The sequence below is a fragment of the Eubalaena glacialis genome, chromosome 4, assembly GCF_028564815.1.
Source record: "Eubalaena glacialis isolate mEubGla1 chromosome 4, mEubGla1.1.hap2.+ XY, whole genome shotgun sequence".
NCBI classification, from domain to species: Eukaryota; Metazoa; Chordata; class Mammalia; order Artiodactyla; family Balaenidae; genus Eubalaena; species Eubalaena glacialis.
Genome location: NC_083719.1, coordinates 106962698 through 106984552, shown reverse-complemented (window position 1 = coordinate 106984552; position 21855 = coordinate 106962698). Strand labels below are relative to the sequence as shown.

Below are 21855 nucleotides of genomic sequence, written 5' to 3'. Positions count from 1 at the left end.
ATAGTGGCTGCACCAATTTACATTCCCACCAACGGTACACAAGGGTTCCCTTTTCTCCTCATCCTCATCAACACTTGTTATTTGTGGTCTTTTTGATAATAGCCATTCTGACAGGTGTGAGGTGATATCTCATTGTGGTTTTGACTTGCCTTCCCCTGATGATCACTGACATAGAGCATCTTTTCATGTGTCTGTTGGCCATCTGTATGTCTTCCTTGGAAAAATGTCTATTCAAGTCCTCTGCCCATTTTTAACTAGATTATTTGTATTTTTTATATTGAGTTGTGACCATTCTTTGTATATTTCAATATTAACCCCTTATTGGATATATCATTTGCAAATATCTTCTCCCATTCAGTAGATTGCCTTTTCATTTTGTAGATGATTTCCTTCACTGTGCAAAAGGTTTTTCATTTGATGTAGTCCCATTTGTTTATTTTTGCTTTTCTTTCCCTTGCCTGAGGGCTTTTCTTTCCCTTGCCTGAGGACACAGATTCAAAAAAAATATTGCTAAGACCAGTGTCAAAGAGCATACTGCTTATGTTTTCTACTAGGAGTTTATGGTTTCCAGCCTTACATTTAAGTCTCTAATCTATTCTGAGTTTATTTTTTTGTATGGTGTAAGAAAGTGGCCAGTTTCAATCTTTTGCAAATGTCTATACAGTTTTCCCAGCACCATTTATTGAAGAGACTGTGTTTTCCCCACTGTACAATCTGGGCTCCTGTGTCATAAATTAAGTGATCACATAAGTGTGGGTTTACTTCTGGACTCTATTCTGTTCCATTGATTTATGTGTTTGTTTTTGTACCAGCACCATACTGTTTTGATGATGGTAGCTTTGTAGTATAGTTTGAAACCAGGGATCTTGATACCTCCAGCTTTGTCCTTCTTTCTTAATACATTATTGACTGGGGGATTTTTGCAGAAACTAATGCCTGTGGCCATAATACATCTCCAGTCAAAAATGTGTTAAGATTGCTTTGGCACAAGTGGATTTTCTTAGCTCTATCTTGCCCTAGTTTTGTTCCAAAAAAACAAATAGGAACATTTTTATAATTCTGTAATTTGAAAACTTCACCAGTTAGAAACTGAAAATCATTGGTTTGGGGAATTAAATATTACTTTTTTAGGTGAGAGGAAGTAAAGGGCTTAGGTTTGATAGACTGGTCTGTATTTAAATCACAGCTCTGCCATGATTATTTATCCTTTCTGAAACTGATTCCTTGTATGCCAAATAAGGATAATAAATCAGTGATGACAGTGACTAATTGATATGGTTATAAGGACGATCATTTATTTTTTTCTTTTTGGTTGCACTGGGTCTTAGTTGCAGCAGGCAGGCTCCTTAGTTGCAGCTCACAGGCTCCTTAGTTGTGGCATGCCAACTGTTAGTTGCCGCATGCATGTGGGATCTAACTCCCTGACCAGGGATCGAACCCGGGCCCCCCGCACTGGGAGCACGGAGTCTTAACCACTGCACCAACAGGGAAGTCCCTATAGTGATGATTAAATGAGATGATGTATACAAATTACAATTCGCATATTGCCACGCAGTTAGAAGCCATTAAATTGAGCACCTGTGATGTGCCTCTCTATATGTTCTGGATGCTTGGTGAATATTGGTGGATGAAATAGACAGAGTCCCTCCCCAGATAACACTTGGAGTATAGTCTGCAGTATGTGTTTATTTGATACTGTTTTCAAGAGTTTTATTCATGTGTGTAGCAGTGGGCATTAGAAGAAATATGCTTCTTAAAAATTAGACTATTAGTTTGGTGAATTATGTGGAGTGACTCTCATAGTCTCTATTTTATTCCACGATGCATTGTTTTTGATGCCTCAAGTTTCACATTCCAACAAATAGACATTTATGTTAAAAAAAGACAAAATTTATGTCTCATTCATTACTCATTGTTAACATGTTTCACCACTACAAAATTATTTTTGCATGCCTATGCCTTTGTGCAATTCTAATCCCTTTTTAAATTTGTACACTAACCTGGTTTTTCAATCTACGTAAATCGGATCATTTTTAAAGCCCTCCATATCCAAATAAAAAGAATTTAAATGCCTAAAGTAGATATTTTGAATCTCATAATGATTTACTTCTAATATCAGAGCAGTAAAAAGTTAATGATGATAATAATAAGAATAGCAATAATAATAATGATAAAGTATGCCTAGATTCACTCCTTGCAGAAGCTGGCATTGTTATCAAATAAATATAATTGAAATTAAAATGTCTCATTGTGAATAATATAAAATATATCTGTCAGTAAAAGTAATACTATGTAAAATGTTATTTTGAAGGAGTTTGAGAATTTTAAGAGTGCATTTGCTTTGTTTATATTTTAAAGCTGACTTTAAAACCATATGTGGAAATATTCCTGGATTCACCTTTGACATTCACACTGGAAAAGCTGTTGGTGAGTTTTTTCTAAATTATGTTTATTTTAATACAAACACGTAGCATTTTGTAAAAATTTGTTCAGTGTTTTTAAAGTTTAAAGTACCATAAAAGATAATAATCTGTATTTGGATCTAATGTAGTTAGACAAGAAAGAAATAACATGTTTACAGCCTCTAACCAAGTGTTAACAGTGGGATTAGTCCATCAACATAGTCTGGTGATTGAGTTATGATAGTTATGTGACTATCTCAAGATTTCGTACATATCAAGCTGAAACTTTAGTTTTCCTCTTCATGAATATTGTATTACATGACTCTAAATAATCCACTTTATTTTAACCTTTACCGTCTGTTTTCATAAGTATACGTTTAAGTTTTGGGTGTATTTTTACAGTATTCCTTTCTCCCAATCTACTTATGAATTTGCAGAATTATTAATTATATAAATCACTTCCTCCTGAATGTACTTTCTGTTGCACAATCTACTTTTCTTCCGCAAAGATTAAATAAACAATATAATTTTAAGTGTCCATTATCAATGCATGTATAACAAAGGACATAAAATTAAAAAAACATAGCTGGCTTTATCAGATGACTGATAGCAATTTGGGGAGCCTGACATGTAACTTAAGAGGAAGCTTGATTCCCTAGGAAGTTCATTTGCTATATTGACAGTAATATCACTTGGTATATTTGATCAACTACTTCATTTTTTTTCATCACTGTTCAAAGGATATAATATCTTATGGTCTATATGCTTTCATAAACCACAAAATCATTCATACTGGTATAGAATTGATTTTTGTGACACTGAGTGTGTGTTTTCACTCCAGTGTACACATAGTATTATTCAAGGTTTTATGGTGAATACATTAAGCAGAACCCTGTATATTTGATCACATCTGTTCAATTGCAGACATTGATGAATGTAAAGAGATTCCAGGCATTTGTGCAAATGGTGTGTGTATTAACCAGATTGGCAGTTTCCGCTGTGAATGCCCTACGGGATTCAGCTACAATGACCTGCTCCTGGTCTGTGAAGGTAATCTGAATGATGTGTGACCTTATCCAAAAAAGTTTGGCAGACATAACCGGTTTTTAGACAGTTTTCTGATTTTTACTGTTTCTTCTACAGCATTTGGGAGTTGATCACCAAATTGGTTAAGTGAATATAATACTGATGCAATAACGAAGTTTTAAAAACGGAATTGTTGCTCTTTCAGATATTGATGAGTGCAGCAACGGTGATAACCTCTGCCAGCGAAATGCCGACTGCATCAACAGTCCCGGCAGCTACCGCTGCGAGTGTGCTGCAGGTTTCAAACTTTCACCCAATGGAGCCTGTGTAGGTAAGAAAGAGAATGACTCGTTCTTTGACACTGAGCACAATGTTCTTTACACTTCCTGCACTAAAAACTGTCCATGCTTTCCTATCAAAGAAGGTATTTTCTTTGTCTGGTTTTGGTATCAGGGTGATGGTGACCTTGTAGAATGAGCTGGGGTGTGTTCCTCCCTCTGCAATTTTTTGGAAGAGTTTGAGAAGGATAGGAGTTAGCTCTTCTCTAAATGTTTGATAGAATTCGCCTGTGATGCCATCTGGTCCTGGACTTTTGTTTGTTGGAAGATTTTTAATCACAGTTTCAATTTCAGTGCTTGTGATTGGTGTGTTCATATTTTCTGTTTCTTCCTGGTTTAATCTTGGAAGGTTGTACCTTTCTAAGAATTTGTCCATTTCTTCCAGGTTGTCCATTTTATTGGCATAGAGTTGCTTGTAGTATTCTCTCATGATCCTTTGTATTTCTGCTGTGTCAGTTGTAACTTCTCCTTTTTCATTTCTAATTTTATTGATTTGAGTCCTCTCCCTTTTTTTCTCAATGAGTCTGGCTAAAGGTTTATCAATTTTATCTTCTCAAAGAACCAGCTTTTAGTTTCATTAATCTTTGCTATTGTTTTCTTCGTTTCTATTTCATTTATTTCTGCTTTGATCTTTATTATTTCTTTCCTTCTACTAACTTTGGGTTTTGTTTGTCCTTCTTTTTCTAGTTGCTTTAGGTGTAAGGTTAGGTTGTTTATTTGAGATTTTTCTTGTTTCTTGAGGTAAGATTGTATTGCTATAAACTTCCCTCTTAGAACTGATTTTGCTGCCTCCCATAGGTTTTGGGTCGTCGTGTTTTCATTGTCATTTGTTTCTAGGTATTTTTTGATTTCCTCTTTGAGTTTTTCAGTGATCTCTTGGTTATTTTTATTAGGACATGTATGTGGAATCTAGAAAATGGTATCGATGAACCTATTTGCAAAGTAGAAATAGAGACACAGACATAGAGACCAAATGTATGGATACCAAGGGGGGAAGGGAGGGTAGGATGGATTGGGAGATTGGGATTGACATGTATACACTACTATGTACAAAATAGATAAGTAATGAGAACAGACTGTATAGCACAGGGAACTCTACTCAATGCTCTGTGGTGATCTAAATGGGAAGGAAATCCAAGGAAGAGGGGATATATGTATACGTGTGGCTGATTCACTTTGCTGTACAGCAGAAACTAACACAACACTGTAAAACAATTATACTCCAATTAAAAAAAGAGAAAAAAGATAATTTTGAAAAGATTTTCTAAGTAAATCTATTCATTCATATTGAACCTATTTTACCATATCTTTTAGATTCTTTTGTTAGGAAAAGAAGAGGTCTCTCAATGGATTTTCCTGGAATTGGACCTAAAATAAAATAATGTCCTTGAGATACCAATCAGCATATAAAAATTGCATGATTTAAAATTTTTTGAAAAGAGGTTTGGATACTTTTAAACCCTTGCTTATTTTGATTCAGCTGTTGTTATGGTTCACTTTCAGACTGTCTGTAATAATTAATAGCAGATTATAGAAACAGCGCCTGTGGAAAAAAATGAAGGAATCTTAATAAAGATCAGATATGTATAACATGTGTTTTATTTTTTGTGCTAGATCGCAACGAATGTTTAGAAATTCCTAATGTTTGCAGTCATGGCCTGTGTGTGGATTTACAAGGAAGTTACCAGTGTATCTGCCACAATGGCTTTAAGGCTTCTCAGGACCAGACGATGTGCATGGGTAAGAAGGAGGACATTAGTTTCAGGGGGTGACGTGGAGCTGAGACTCCAGAAGAGATTACAGTTTGGTCACTCGCCACAAGTAACTACCAAGTCTCTGTCAGAAACAGTCTTACAAAAAATGAGCTATGTGAAACTGTTTATGGTTTTATTCAATGTAAAATTTGCAAGCAGGACACACCACAATATGTTCTTGGGTTCAGTGTTTACAGCCTTTTCCCCCAGGTGACTTTCACGTGCTTATTAACCTGAGCTCTGGGACACTCAGGGTTACGTGGAGATCACCACGGTACCAGCTGCCCATTTACCCCCCTCTCAAGAAAGCCTTTTGGCTTCCCACTCAAGAAAGCCTTTTGGAATGCAAGAATACAAGGGAGTAGTAGCAGGGTGACAGTTTTGAAATGAATATATAAACACACACATACGTACATATGCTTCTTTAACCGGAATCATTGAATACATGAGATTTATCTGCTTGTTTTGCTTTTCAACTCTTAAAAACAATTTTTAGAAGCAAAGATAGCAGAACTTTGAAAAGCCCCAGTAGCTAATGTACAGTTAGTTAAGCAATAATTGTGTTCAGTAAGTACTTGCTGAGCTGATGATTAATAAGACTTCAAAAGCAGATGGGCTGGACACCTTGGAACTCAGCTTAACTCCTTAAATCTGATGTCAGCCACTGGCTCATCTCCACTGAAGCACTTTGCGCTTGCAGGAGGAAAATTAAATTTAAAAGTTGGCTATTTATAATTATCATGTTCCCAGTTTAGAAAAAGCTAAAGTTGTGCATCTACTCTTTTGGTATTTAAGATACTATCTTTGTGAATCGTAAGGTCAGATTTCAGTACAGCAGAACGGCAGAACTAGTTTCCTTTATGGCGTATCCATACATGAGGACCACCTGGAGAACGTCTCCATTCTTCCAGTGCCTCCTAAGAGCTCCCCTGCAGACATTTCCCGTGGTCCTAGGAAAAATTCTCTAGGGAATGCTTGTGCAAAGGACACACAGAGGATGCGGCCCTGTTTGCATGAACTTTCTGGGATTGCTTGCTTATATATGCTTCTCCTGGCTGTTCTCTCTGAGAGGGAGGATATGATTTGCTAAAAAAAAACCCTGAGATTTATGGTTCAGAAATTCATATGGTGAAAATCTGTCCTTGGTCCTAACAATTCATCCATGATGAAAGTCAGCTAGACTCCTTGGTAATACCTCTCTTAAACAAAGCTTCCTTCCTAAGGAACAGTAATACCCTATTTTTCTTTTCAGCATCCTGGAATTCATAGTCTAGTGTCTCCTCTCTTATATGCCATGACCTTTCTAAATATTAATTCAATTTTTTCAAAGGCTAATAATAATTGAACTCTAATAGACTTCAACTTAGATTCCACTGATTCATAAAATTTAGGAAATTAAAGTTTACCTTTGTTGTGCTGATCAAATTAAGATATGAAAATTTCTGGGGGAGCATTTATAATGCTTAATAGAACAAATGGTTCTAGTGTCTCAAAAGATTGATTTCCTTACAATTGACAAGCGAACCTATTCATTAAAACCTCTCACTAAGGAGATAGTTGCTTGCTTATTAGTCCAGTTCTTTTCTGAGTCGTATATGTTCCTGTAAGTCATTAAGTGGCCCTTTTTCCTATAATTTTCTACTTCTGAGTTAGCTCTACCTCATACTTACTTTCCTTAAATAAATGTGGGTTTTAGTATTGAATGAGGAAAATCTAAGTAAGCCAGTAGTTTAAAAAAATCTAAATGTTTAATAGGCTACGTTTTTCTAGTAAAAAATTGAATTCCTTTGAGCCAGTGTTTCTTTGTAGATGTTGATGAATGTGAGCGGCATCCATGTGGAAATGGAACTTGTAAAAACACCGTTGGATCCTATAACTGTCTCTGCTACCCAGGCTTTGAACTCACTCATAATAATGATTGCCTGGGTAAGTACTCAGTCCTTTATTGCTTCTCTTTCATTTCTACACAATATCCTGAAACACAGAATAAAGCCAAAGAATAAATATTTTTATTATTCAAATTGAGCATGTGTGCCAAAAGATATGTAATATCATTAACTAATTTCTGGTTAACTAAAGTCACACTCTTGGCTTAAATAATCACAAGACAGTCTGCTGGGTTGAATACTATGTCAATCAACCAGTCGATTCAAGGGAAAAGGCCATGCAGATGATAGTAAATATATTGGGACTGATTTATGGTTTGGGGTTATTTTTATCCCTTAGATGGGATCAAAGTTAGACCTGTTATGGTTTCAGTGTTATTACAAGTATTTCATAAAGTCCATTCTTGATTTACATTCAAACACTGACAGTCTACAACTGAAAACCACGTTGTGTTTTGAAATTTTATTTTCCATCAGCTTTTGAAGCAAGGGATGCCTTTTCCCACAGAAAGAGTGCGTGGCGTCTAGGTTTCCAAATCAGTCCTCAGAAACCTATTTAATCTCTGTGAACAACTGTAAACTTTCAGTGGAAAATAAAACTGTCTTCTCTACATGGCACAGAATTTTAGCCTTTGCCTCTAACAGACAGTGATTGAAATAAAAATTGAAAGTGACTGGAGGAGGAGGAGGGGGTCCTGTAGTTGGTGGAGAAGATAGTAAAAGATACGACAACAAACACAATATTTCATTTACCATGTGCCAGACACTATACTGGTGCTTTACTACATAACATCTCTTAATTCACATTATCCTGTAAGGTATGTGAAAGTAATTCAGGCCTTCTACCTTAATGGAACCATCACAACTCAAACCCACCTCCTAATTTAATCCAATATATATTCCTCTCAGCTTTCTTTATTTTATAAAATTCTGCAATGGTGAAAAAATTTAGAGCTAACTAGACATTTTATTGAACCACCTTCTTGTCTGTAGTTTCTCAGACCCTTTGTACAACCAGGGAGAATGAAAGATACAAATATGGCTCTGATCAAAGTATAATCTGCAAACAAACTAAAAAATTACTCAAACGGGATCAACCCTAAGTTTAACTGAAAACCTACCACTTAAGAACTTTTTTTTCAAATTGACAGAAAAACGTGTCAGCAATTCTAGAGTGTTTTTCATATAATTGATTTTTCTGTATTTTTGATATGCTTCATTATTTGTCCTTTGAATATAGTCAGCTTACCTCCAGGTAAAGTTACCTGCAAACTGGGCGGTCCAGTTAAATCCGTGTATACTCTTACCTCCAGGATGAGAACTATTTTTCAAATGGAAAGCATGGAAAGCTTCACCTTAAGCCTAAAGGAGAGATCTGTGTGACCTTATTAGTCACCTGATCCTTATGATATGAGCCATTTTTCTCTGTGTTGATGAGGAATTGTAATGTAGGGTTTTGTAAATGTCTACCAATGAATATGTTTTTCAGTTGCAACTTGTGACAGAATATGTGTTAAGAGCTCTCTCTGAAAAGCTAACTCCTGTTTGCTTACAGACGTAGATGAGTGCAGTTCCTTTTTTGGTCAGGTGTGCAGAAATGGACGGTGTTTTAATGAAATTGGCTCCTTCAAGTGTTTATGTAATGAAGGCTATGAACTTACTCCAGATGGCAAGAACTGTATAGGTAAGTATGTACATAATAAACAGTCTTTATGTTGTTTTGTTTTGTAAAATAATGATGTGATTCCCCCCCACCCACCAACTTTGGGACACATTTGCATTTCATTTGATCATCTAATTACATGACCAAGATAAATTTCATGGGAAATTTTGGTAAAAGGTTTACTCAAACATTTGGGAATGACTCGTATGCAGTGTTTTTATTGGGATAGAGCTTCAGGCTATCTGTGTCTCAATAAACGTAGACAAAGGAACATTAACCTCTTGCCAAATGAGTAATACACAATATGTCAAAAGTCTCTGAGGGCATATTTGCCCATAGTGACGTGGCAGATCAGAGGGCCTGAGTTGAGTTCATGTTAATATCCTTTGGCAACAATCGTCTCGTCTTTAAATCATTTTTTTCTTGTTTCTCTTTAAAGATACTAATGAGTGTGTTGCCCTTCCTGGCTCTTGCTCTCCTGGCACCTGTCAGAATTTGGAGGGATCCTTCAGATGCATCTGTCCCCCAGGGTATGAAGTAAAAAGCGAGAATTGCATCGGTAAGGCTAACGTTTATTTTGAGTCCGTGAGCTGTTTAGTATAATAAGACCTGGTATAGACTCTGTGGAAATATATTAACTCCAAACCACTGTAAGTATGCTGACCCAAGGAATTAAACATATAGCTGCCTACATCTGTTTTACTGAACCATCGGAAATGATTTGAAGGTGGAGTGGTGGGAATAAAGAATTTAAGGATGTGGGATTTTTCATTAACAGAAATCTTATATTAGTCAAAGAATTTTCAGTGCCTTCTAAGCTTTTTTCCAAATGTCAACAGAGACTTTCTACTGAATTTAAAGAGTGTCTACAAAAATTGTAATCTTTGGCAACCAATTTTAAAACAGCTATTAAAGGTGTCTGGAGTCCTAGAAATGTGAAGCAGAAAGTCTTGACAATGCTGTTGAAACATTTTTTTCCCTGGGAAGGCCACATGTCAAAACAGAAAATATTAATCCATTTGTCAGAACAGATGTTTTTCTGTGGAAACTCTCCCAGTGTACAAGAACACTGTAACCACATGAAAAGTGGGTCCCAGAATTGCCTGGTGGACATGATGAAGACTGACCTTTTTACAGTTACTTTATTTCACTTTTGTACAAATTATTTTTAACAGTTTTGTTGAAATTCAGAAGCACCAGCATCTTAGTGTGGTTCTTCTAACGTGAAATGATTGTTAAGAGTTTTTTTGCCTTTGAGTTACCCAGTTTCTTAAAAAAATTCTAAGTAGCTCTACTGTTCACACGCAAGGGACTTATATAGATGGAACTGAAGGAGACAGTTCACTTAGTTAAATTTAATTTCTTTTCAGACCATATAATTACAAATAATAGGTATCCCTAGTCATTCCAATTTGGTGTTTATATCTTGTCCCTTTTTTGTCTGATTTGTATAGTTCCTTGTAAGATTGTCTAGTGTTTTTAATACTTAAAAATAATCGATAATAATACTAGAAACATCTTAGCAAAAACTTTCTTGAAAAGTTTAAGATCCTTTCTTTCATTTTCTTTGTTTATATTTAATCTCAATTCTTCAACATCCCTGTGATTCATCTCTTTATGGAGCAAGGATAGCAGCAGTGTGTCAGCCATAAGGAGGAAATAGAAATGCATATGTCTCTTCGTATCAGAAAGACTTAGCTACCTTTTTTCTTAGTGAAAAAAATCTATGATTCAGTTACATTTTTTTAAACCTCAGGAGTATTTCTTTATCCACTGATAAACAACATCACTGTTTCACATGTCTTAAGAATGGGTTTTTAACTAACTTACTTCACTGTAAGAATATTTCCTTCATCCTATCAATAGAATCTCTTCTACCAATTTTCCTAGATGAAATGCTTCCTAACGTGACTATATGTACACTCACACACACACACACACACACATATAAATCCATCCTGACATTCAGTGGACATTACAGTGGACACAGCATCTTTTAGGTGCTGGAAATACAAAAAGGAAGTTTTTTCCTACAGGTAACTTACTGCCTAAGAGAAAAGACATATTTCATAAGAAACCCCATTTTGTAAAGATATCCTTACAATTCAGCGTGACAGACACTGTACTGGGGTCTGTTCAGGTTGTGGGATCACAGTAGGAGGCTGTGAATAATGATGGTGGTGGTGAGAGGATGACATGTCAGGAAGCCTGTCACAAAGGATTGGTGACATTTGAGGTGTCTCTGAAATGTTGGATAGAAATTTACTAATGAAAGAAGGAAATGGAACAGAGAGGCATTTTGAAAAGAGAGGCAGCACAGATGTGGTAAGGGGCATCGATTGGCCAGCTCAGAAGATTGCACTCAGTCCTGCAGGCAGTATGGAGCACTGCAGGTTGCTTTAGAAATGATGTGGTATGACTCACTCATTAAAATTCTGCAAATATAAATTGAGAATGTAGAATGTGCCAGACACTGTGCTAGACTAAGCTGAGGGTGCAGCAGTGATCCAGACAGACAGACACATCACGTCCTCATGGAGCTTATGTTCTAATGTGCCTGAAATTGTGTAATGTTTATTCATTTAGTTAAAATAACCTATTAAATAAGCACTTCCAATGAAAAAAGGCCAAACATCACTGGTAAGGAATCCTTGTATATTTTAAGGAACCATTCTGGGGTCAGGTGGAAATGATAAAATTCTCAACCCATGTCTGAGTTCCCCTAGTTCCGCAGGCACAGATTTTCAAATAGGTGTGTGTTTTAGAAAACCAGCCCTGGTGGCAGTGTGAAGAGGAGAGAAGGAGATGCAGCAGTCCAGCTGGGAGATTTGCGATAATCCAGGAGGCAAATGATGTTGAGTTTGAATGTAGAGAGGAGATAGAAATTACAGGCCACATGCTGCTTGCATGTGAAAGTTGAAAGGTCAGGGAGAGGAATAAATGTGATTCCAGGTCCCCAGTGTGGATTGCTGAGAGGGGCATCATAGAAGGGGACCATTGCTGAGGATGCGATGCCTGTGAGACATTGAAGTGGTCCTGTCAGGTAGGCAGGTGGATGTAAAAACACCCCCAGGGGTCAAGTCTGGAGAGCTGGAGACCGACTTGGGAGTCTGGGGCATATGGTTGATTGAAACTGGATGTAATCTTTGACTTTTGAAGCAGTAACACTTTATTTTTTAAAGATAAGTTAAATGTATACATAATGCAATGTATTGTTTCATATTAAATATCCAATGGCTAGTGAACTGAGTGTGGACAAATTATTTATTTTCAAATATTGAACAGTGTTTTGATTTGATTAAATCAATAAATTATCCTGCTCTTCTGCAGATATAAATGAATGTGATGAAGATCCCAACATCTGTCTTTTTGGTTCCTGCACCAATACTCCTGGGGGCTTCCAGTGCATCTGTCCCCCTGGTTTTGTGTTGTCTGATAATGGACGGAGATGCTTCGGTAAGTTTTGAAATGGCTTCTCTGTCATAATTGGCCCTTAGACTTCAAAGCTAGACAGTAAGCCATGATTCAGTGTTTGTCACTAAAAATATATGTCTCTGGCAAATACATCATCTGTAAGTTTAAAATGTAGGTCTCAGATGTATATGCACTGGACAATGTTTAAGGTACTTTGAATTACTGGCTCTGTTTCTAGATTTTAAAAAAACTTCATACTAAAAGAAAAATTGTTATCTTGTTTCATCATTTTCATTCTGTTGTTGGCATAGATTTTTTTGTACATTGGTGAGGAGTTGCTTCTGATATGATGTAACTTACTGAAAATTACCTAGATTGATTTTGTTAGGCTATAATGTAACAGTGGGGAAAAAAAAGACATGGAAATCATTTTAATATTGAGCATAATTTCTCAGATTTCCTAAGCACATTATTAAAATATTGTAAATATTTTAAATAATTAAATACAATTTTACAGAGCGGTCAGTTTAAACTGGCAAGTGATATCAGCAATTGAGGATTTCCAGACCTATCTTTTAACTGCTCATCTAATCTGCATCACATGTTCAGCCCATGAGAAATGGTCTGTCGGAAACAGAGTTATGTACAAATTATTCCATCTTTTAAAATGACCAGTAAGGAGGTCTGTGATGTTTGCTTTCTTGATTAGATACTCGCCAGAGCTTCTGTTTCACAAACTTTGAAAATGGAAAGTGTTCCGTACCCAAAGCTTTCAATACCACAAAGGCGAAATGCTGCTGTAGTAAGATGCCAGGAGAGGGCTGGGGGGACCCCTGTGAGCTGTGCCCCAAAGATGATGAAGGTAAGAGCAACAACTACATAAAATGCCACTTTGCACTAGTTTGGGACTGTCTGGCAGAACCCAGTTGGACTATGTAATTTATGAATATTTTGAGGATGAAACTATCCCTTCACTTATAAACTTTAATGGTTCAGTGAGCAGCCTAGTCTCAGGAACTTCTTTCAACTTTTGTATTCAACACGTGTACATGCAGGGAGTTACCACGTTATTTCATTTCTCCCCCCAAGGCTAGTATTACTTGTTTTGAAAGGAATGAATTTGAGAGGTGCAGGGCAAGAGCTCCAAGGAGGGGATGAAAATTATATTCCAGATTGCTGCGGGAGTCCCACATGGGTATTGTATCACGCGCTGTGGCTCCCAGGCTCTTATGTGAAGTTCTGAGAAGCTGAGTCAGCACAATAGCCATTTGCAGGAATAGACCAAGAGCCTCACAGATCTAGTTAGCACAGCTGAACGGTACGATTGTTCCAGCAGGCTTGGAACTGGCCTGGTCTGTAGGCCAGAGGTAGCTTCTGTGTGTAATGGACAGAGAGGATCTTTGGCTGACCAACATTGAACGAGCAAGCAGACAGAATCAGACACCCTCCATAGGTGGCACTCTGGGAGGAGCTGGACAAGCTCAGGTGACCTTCTCTAAATATGCTCAGCGTTGCTTTTGCAATAAATTATAAAAATAAAAAGACTCTTACTAAAAACAGCCTTGTGGAGGAGAAGTAAGCCTAATTTCATGTATTATCCATAATCAGTTAAGTTCTCTGATAGTTGAGACTCTTTGATAATGGGTAATTTGTGTTTTTCTCTGTAGTGGCGTTCCAGGATTTGTGTCCCTATGGCCATGGAACTGTTCCTAGTCTTCATGATACCCGTGAAGGTGTGGTTTGATATATTTTATTTTCATAGTCTTACATAAGTATATTTTTGTGCATTTATTTTATAATCATGCTGATTTTACTGCATAACATAGTATATTGCATTTAATGCACAAATACGATATTTATTATATATTTATCATATGCACTATATTTATCATAAGACTATGTTGTAACATGTGAAATACATTATACATTTCTCTGATAAAAGAAATGTTTATATGTTTTAAAATTTTTAAGGCTCTTTTGAATAGATATATACAGTTTGGGCATATCTTTTTATGTAAGAAAGTTCATGGGTGATTCTGTATTTTAGATGTCAATGAATGTCTTGAGAGCCCTGGCATTTGTTCAAATGGTCAGTGTATCAACACAGATGGATCTTTTCGCTGTGAATGTCCAATGGGTTACAACCTTGATTACACTGGAGTACGCTGTGTGGGTAAGTGCTGACTCCACATTTCACACTTTGAAAGTGCTGTTTTCTTTCTTATATTCAGCAAAAGGTCTCTCAGGCACCCTGGGTGGCAGTGGGATTTACAAAGCCAGGATAAGTAGCTAGTAACTGCTCTTTCTTCTCCCATTCTACATTTTCCAGTAGACCTGGTTTATGTGAAGATGGGGAGAGTTGCCCAACCTCTGCCTTCAACCAAATATACAAACTCTGATGTGTCCAGAGATTTACAATTGCCAAAACCACTAACTGGGAAAGAGATCCATTTTACTTTATGACTTTCCACTTCTGCTCTGGTAGCAGAAGACCACATCCCTCCCTGCGTTTGTGTTTTTTTTTAGGGCAAGCCACGGCTGTCTGAGGGCTCAGATCATTGCATACTTGATCTCTCGGGATTCTCTGCCCTGCATAAAGGCCAGCCAGCCAAGGCCAATGGGGGTTGCAAGAGTCATGTGTGCCCTGCACAGATCTGGGACATGTGTGAGGGCCAGATGGATATTCATGGGCATACTCCTATAAAAATAAACCTTCTCCAGATTTTGTGGCACTTTCTTATTCTTCTTTTTCAGATACCGATGAATGTTCAATTGGCAATCCCTGTGGAAATGGGACGTGCACCAATGTTATTGGGAGTTTTGAATGCAACTGCAACGAAGGCTTCGAGCCAGGGCCCATGATGAATTGTGAAGGCAAGTGATACTTTTCCTTAGTATTATTTCTTCTTGATATAGAAAGGGTTTTTCATGTCTCAGCTTTTATTTATACTGTTCTGACGTTCTACTGATGATTATATTCATCACAAACATATTTTCCTTTATCTCAGTGAGCATAGTTACAAAAGCTACTTTAAAGCCCTTGTCTGATAATTCCAGCATCTTGGTCCTCTCAGAGTTGGCGTCTGTTGCTTATCTTTTCCCTTGAGGTTGGGTCACATTTTCCTGGTTCCTCAGTATGTTGGTTAATTTTGGATTATGCCCTGGATATTGTGAATGATGTCTTCTGGAATCAGTTATATTATTTTGAAGAATATTGATGCATTTGTCTTAGCAGGCAGTTAACTTGGATAAACATAAAAGCGGACTGTCAGGCCTATGGAAGACAGTGGTTCAGATTTGCTCTTTAAACCCTAGTGGCTAGCTTCTTTGATTTTGGCCTACACATGCATGGTTAAGTCAGCAACTTGGGCTGAGTTTATGCAAAAAAATGAAAAAAGTATTTCTCCACCTCTGGTCCTGTCATTTCCGGGATTCCTCCTCATTCTTCAGCGGCCTTGGTTGCCCCAAGCCTCCCTCCCCTGAATCCTCCTGGACAGAAGCTCAGAAAGGTTCTATTGAAGATTTAGCTGCCAGGTGCTGCTGTCAGGACTGGTGCTATCCACAGGAAAAAGAAACTTGAGAACCTATTCTTTTCCTGTTGTTTGCTGACTTTCAGCTCACCACTAAAAACCACTTGAGGTGTTGTTTTTGTATTTTTTTCAGAGTTTATAGTTGTTATTCGTTGGAGGATGAGTTAGGTGCAAATACATCAGTGTTTATTTGAGCAAGTAATTAGAACTCTAGGCTGAGCACATGCCTGCCTGTTTTCTTGATCAGATATCAATGAGTGTGCCCAGAACCCACTGCTGTGTGCTTTCCGCTGCATGAACACCTTCGGGTCCTACGAATGCACATGCCCGATTGGCTATGCCCTCAGGGAAGACCAGAAGATGTGCAAAGGTAAGGCCACAGACAGGGGAGTAGTGAGCACTTTATTTGCCATGCTGGAAATATATTTTAATGAGTTTATAGTTCTCAGCTGTCTTCTTCTAGAGCTTTACAGAAATGTATCTGACAACATTGCTGGTAGATTTCCATATCTGGATAACAAGATACTTGATGGTCTGTCCAATCAAGTCAAAAATAAGATGTCACACTCTTGAGCTCTTATTAAAGCAAAGATAGCCCTTTCCTGAACTTCTTATCTTTAGGACCAATGCTGAAATTTTATAAATCTGGAATACAGCCAACAGTTGAAAAAGACTGGGCTCCTCCTTTCTCTGTTACATAATAAGAGCCAGAAGACCAAAAAAGTGACTTAAAAATTCTAAACAATAGCCTGTTCCTGAAAATTTCTTACTTCTATGTTTTTCCTGTTAAAAATATTTTATAGACCTGGATGAATGTGCTGAAGGGCTACATGACTGTGAATCTAGGGGCATGATGTGTAAGAATCTGATTGGTACCTTCATGTGCATCTGCCCGCCTGGGATGACCCGAAGGCCTGACGGAGAAGGCTGTGTAGGTAAGGCTTTATGGGATGGTGTCTTCTTATTTAATACTCCTACTCCAAGACAGATTTACAGCACTATTCCCAAATCATCCTAACTGCAAGCCACCTATTTTCCAGCTGTTTCAAGGCTGTGCTATATAGCTAGATTTCTTCGATCTCAGGGTCCATGCTAATAACAGTAGGTTCTGGATAATACAGTGGAGATTATGCCTGTCCTAGAATATATGCCCTCTTGTTTATCATAATTCTCTGTCTTGTAAATCTAAAACATTAAATTTAGAAGTGTGGAAAAACTCCTTGAAACAATGCTACTTACTTATGTAGCACAATTAAAAGTATGAGTTAATATTCTCGCTTTTGTATCACTCCATGAATGAGGAGAGTAATGAGGCAGGTAATCTCCAGAACTCTGTTACGGGCTGGGTATCTCTGTGACTTAGCCATATTTTTTAATGTTTTTGGACCTCAGTTAATTCATCTATAAAGGGAGGAGGTAGGGCTGGGGCTCTAAGATGACCTCAGGAATTTGAAATGTTATGATTTTATGACGTGCACTGAAGTATCACGCCATGTAAGCTGGTCATGGCCACCCCATCCAGTGTCTCAGCACTTATTCCCTAAAGTGTTGTCGCCTGGGGCACTGCAGCCCACGACACAGTCTTCGTCCTTCTTGAGAATAAGTGGCTCCCCTTCTTTAATTAATAATCTGCTGTGCTCCCTTTTTAACCTCCAGTACCTGGAAAAATGTGGATATTTTTGGAGGAACATTTGAAGATTACTAATAATTTCTTATTTGGGAAAAAATAACATAATAATAGTATTTCTTAAAATAAATCTATTAGTGATTGCCTGGTGCTAAGAGTCAGAACGGAGAGTGGCTGCAAACGGTCACTGGGGATCCTTTTGGGAAATGGAAACGTTTTAAAACTGGATTGTGGCAATGATTGTAAGACTCCGTAATTTGCTAAAAATCATTGAACTGTACACCTAAAAATGGAAATTTTATAGCCAGTAAGTAATACCTCAGTAAAGTTGTTTTTAAAAATGAATCTACCATAGGAAAAGAAACATGAGGATGTCCACTAAATTTTGATTGTAGTAACAACCAAAAAAAAAAAAGAGTAGGAAACAACCTAAATGCCCATCACAGGATGACAGCTAAATAAATGTGGCATGGCAATGCTATGAAACCTTACAGAGCAGTTAAAAGGAATAAAATAGATAATGTGTATGTACTGAAGTAGAAATAACTCTAAATATTTGGTTACAGAATAATATATACAATGTGTCATATTTTAAAGAAAATTGTAAATCATACAATATGTTTTCTGTAGGTACATATGCAAGCCAGTAAATACACAGGAAAAGATTTATTTATTTATTTATTTTTAACCATTAATTCTTTATTTTTGTGTTTAAATTACAACATCATATTGGAATACAAAAGCTTTTCCCCAAGGCCAGCATGCTTTCTTCCACAACAAAGTACACTGCAGGTTCTCACTATTGATAACATATATTTAGTTACAAGATGTGCATGCAAAAGCAAAATATGATTTGTGTGACTTAAGGCATTGTGAATATTTAATAAATTTGGTGTAATGAATATTATTAGGAGAGAGAAATGATTTGAAAGTAATAAGATTGATGATATAACACGAATCAAGAGGAATATAAGGTAATTATATCATTTTACTATATTCAGCAACCAGAAAAATCTGAATTTTAGCTATCAAACTGGAAAAATATGGTGTATTATTTTCTCTGCAAATAGCCAAATAGATTAAAAATTAAAAGACTCTATTAAGTTCATTATACAATATGCAAACTGTAAAATATTATTAATCTTTTCTATCATTGCTAGGTTTCTGTGGCAACTTGGAAAATCTTATGCTCAAGAGAAATTTCCCAACATTTGTTTGCATTGTCAGGAAAATTTTTTAAAAAGAAAGAAGATAAATCTAAGATTTGTAGCAATCAGGTCTTTTTAGATATGTTTCAGTTATACATTTTGAATTACAAAAAATATACCATTAAAGCAGACAAGATCCAGATGGATGCTAAAATTAGTGGGCAAAAATTTAAGAGAAAAAGGATATAAACGCCAATTCGTAGAAAAAGAATTAAATCCAGGGACGCTATTGATATTAGAGGTTACTGGTCTGAAGTGAATTCAACTTTATGTGTCAATTTTAATTTTTTACAAAAGAGTGAATTCCTGAATTACGTGTGTAATATTAAATTAATTTTTAAATGTCTGCAACAACCCATCAGATTATAATTGGATTTCATAGTTTCTTTTAATCAAATAGATATTTCATTCAAAATCCACTACTAATAAAGTTAAAATAGATCACCTTAGAGGTTTGGTTATGCAGTGGTTCTTTCAAAAACACTGTTTTTCTAAGATCTGAAAACACTGTTCTTACAAGATCTGAAAACCAAGTTAAACCTAGACTCCTAAGTCATGTTTATAGAGTAATATATGTTTCTCAAAGTGTATGAAAGGGTAGAAATAACATGTATGGAAGACACTGTTACAATTCTGACTTCTTACGCATGAGATCCGTTGTAATTTTTTTTTTTTTTTTTTTGGTTGCGTTGGGTCTTTGTTGCTGCATGTGGGCTTTCTCTAGTTGCGACCAGTGGGAGCTACTCTTCGTTGCAGTGCGCGGGCTTCTCATTGCGGTGGCTTCTCTGTTGCAGAGCATGGGCTCTAGGCACGCAGGCTTCAGTAGTTGCAGGACGTGGGCTCAGTAGTTGCGGCGTGCGGGCTTCAGTAGTTGTGGCGCACAGGCTTAGTTGCTCTACAGCATGTGGGATCTTCCCGGACCAGGGATCGAACCCATGTTCCCTGTATTGACAGGTGGATTCTTAACCACTGCGTCACCAAGGAAGTCCCCATTGTAATTTCTTTTTGTTAAATTCTCTCAGGGATTCTCAGTGCCAAAGGTGGGAAAGCAAAAGTAATCCAAGACTTTAAGATACATCAAGTTATCTTTCAAGTATAAAAGCTGTACTATATATCATCAAACATGGCAGAACTCACTCAGTATATCCAACAAAAGCCCTTCTTGAAAAAAGTAATTCAAATCAGACAACTAAAATACTAATCAAAATAAAGGTATCAACATTAGGGACAGGATTAGATCAAGAAGGTAGACCTTGAACCCTCAGATTCTAGAAATAAGAAACACTATACAATTTTTTAAATCCATAACTCAGTTTATTACTTTTGCATATACTTTAAAATGTATGCAATAAGTTTCCTAAAAGAAAAAAAAAAAATCTTTAACAAGAAATATCACAGTGAGTTTCAGAACAATAAGAGCAAGTGAAAATCCTTAAAGCTCCCAAGAGAGCAAAACCAGATTTCCTACAAATGAACCTTAATACTGGGTAAAAGAAAACAATGGAGCATCAGTATTTTCAAAACATTCTAAGGAAAAATAATTTTGAACTAAAATTTTATATTCAATCTAGTGATAAAGCAAACAAAAATAATGACATTGTCAGAAATGTGTTCTAGAATATTTATCACCCACATACCCTCTCTGAAATGATTACCAAACTATATTCCAATATATTTTTTAAAGTTAATTCAAGAGGAAGTAGTAGTATACGTGAAGCAATGGTAAGCCAAGAAACCAGTAACCCTTATTATGTGGTTTAAATAGATGCTGGCGGTCCATAAAAACAAAAACATAACAAACCAAAATTTCTTGACCACATCAACATGGCAGGTGACACAGGGAGAAACGAGAAAGAACTCATACCAAGGTACTCATTATGGTCAGAAGCTTTTGAAACAGATACCTCTTGATATTAATAGGAAAATATTCATTAAAGTGTATGTTGAAGTTGTTTCATGGTTACCACTGGAAGAATAGAAGATTACAACTTCCAGACATGAGTTAGGGATGAGAGGAGGGCAGAGAAAACTAGGCTGATCGAAGAAATATTGAGAGAAGGGGGCAATAGCATGGTAAATATGAAATAATATAAAATGGCAGGCAAGAGTCCAAACATATCAGTTTGGAAATAGTTCAAATTTCTGTTAAAAAGCAAATGTACTTTTAAAAATTCTTTTACAATGCAGCTTGGTGCTTTTTACAAGAAACGTACCAAATCAAAATGTGAGCTAGATTGAAAATAAAGGGGTAGGACAAGATATTCAAGGCAAATGCTAATAAAAAGCAAGCACATGCAAAATAAATATTAACAGATTGAAGACTGAAAAGTATAGACATGAAAGGAGCAATTAATCAGAAGGATTTAATTGTCATGAGTTCTCAAGCTTCTGACAACAATTGATTTGAAAAATACCTCAAACAAAATTTACAAAATATCAAACACAATAAGTAAGTATATAGGGATTTTAATAAAACAATTTTGCTCTAATATATTTATTTATTTATCACCAACCAAAAGAGCAGTACGACCTACATTCCTTCTTCCATTAGCTGCCCTTAACACGCTGCTCCGCTCCTGTGATTTTACTCAAAGTCAGTCTAGGAACTTGTCCTTTATCCGTGGCCTAAGTGCCCTTTTACCCTACTCTCCACCTCTCCCTAATACCTACCCCCCTCCCCTCCCCTCAGCCTCTCTCTCATATCACATAAATTGGCATCCTCTTCCCCAAAGTTCTTTCTCTCCTTGTCAGTAATCCCTTTTGGAGGCCAATTTTCTAATTCTCCATCACATATCACCTCTTCCCCGAAAAGAGGAAGAGGAAAAGAAAGAGAGGGAAAAAAACACTTTGTTAACAAAGAACCCATCTTGGAAGAATGAGGTAAATTTAAAAATAAATTAGTATTCTATCATATTAGTATTTTGGTGAGGAAGTTTTAAATATGATATAACCCATTAGAAGATAAATTTGTAAATTATAATTTTATAGTCTACTCATGATTCACATT

The 21855-nt window shown here is 36.5% G+C and overlaps 1 protein-coding gene across 1 annotated transcript in view; it reads left to right on the top strand.

Annotated features, from left to right (window-relative positions):
* Positions 1-21855, top strand: part of FBN2 (fibrillin 2) — a 245668-nt gene that overhangs the window by 206911 nt on the left and 16902 nt on the right. The window contains exons 42-55 of the mRNA XM_061188122.1: positions 2359-2427; positions 3327-3452; positions 3634-3759; positions 5381-5506; positions 7330-7446; positions 8962-9090; positions 9509-9628; positions 12400-12525; positions 13193-13345; positions 14151-14216; positions 14531-14656; positions 15238-15357; positions 16261-16383; positions 16817-16948. Coding sequence (XP_061044105.1) covers positions 2359-2427; positions 3327-3452; positions 3634-3759; positions 5381-5506; positions 7330-7446; positions 8962-9090; positions 9509-9628; positions 12400-12525; positions 13193-13345; positions 14151-14216; positions 14531-14656; positions 15238-15357; positions 16261-16383; positions 16817-16948 — 1659 coding nt within the window. The remainder of the gene's footprint in view (positions 1-2358; positions 2428-3326; positions 3453-3633; positions 3760-5380; positions 5507-7329; positions 7447-8961; positions 9091-9508; positions 9629-12399; positions 12526-13192; positions 13346-14150; positions 14217-14530; positions 14657-15237; positions 15358-16260; positions 16384-16816; positions 16949-21855) is intronic.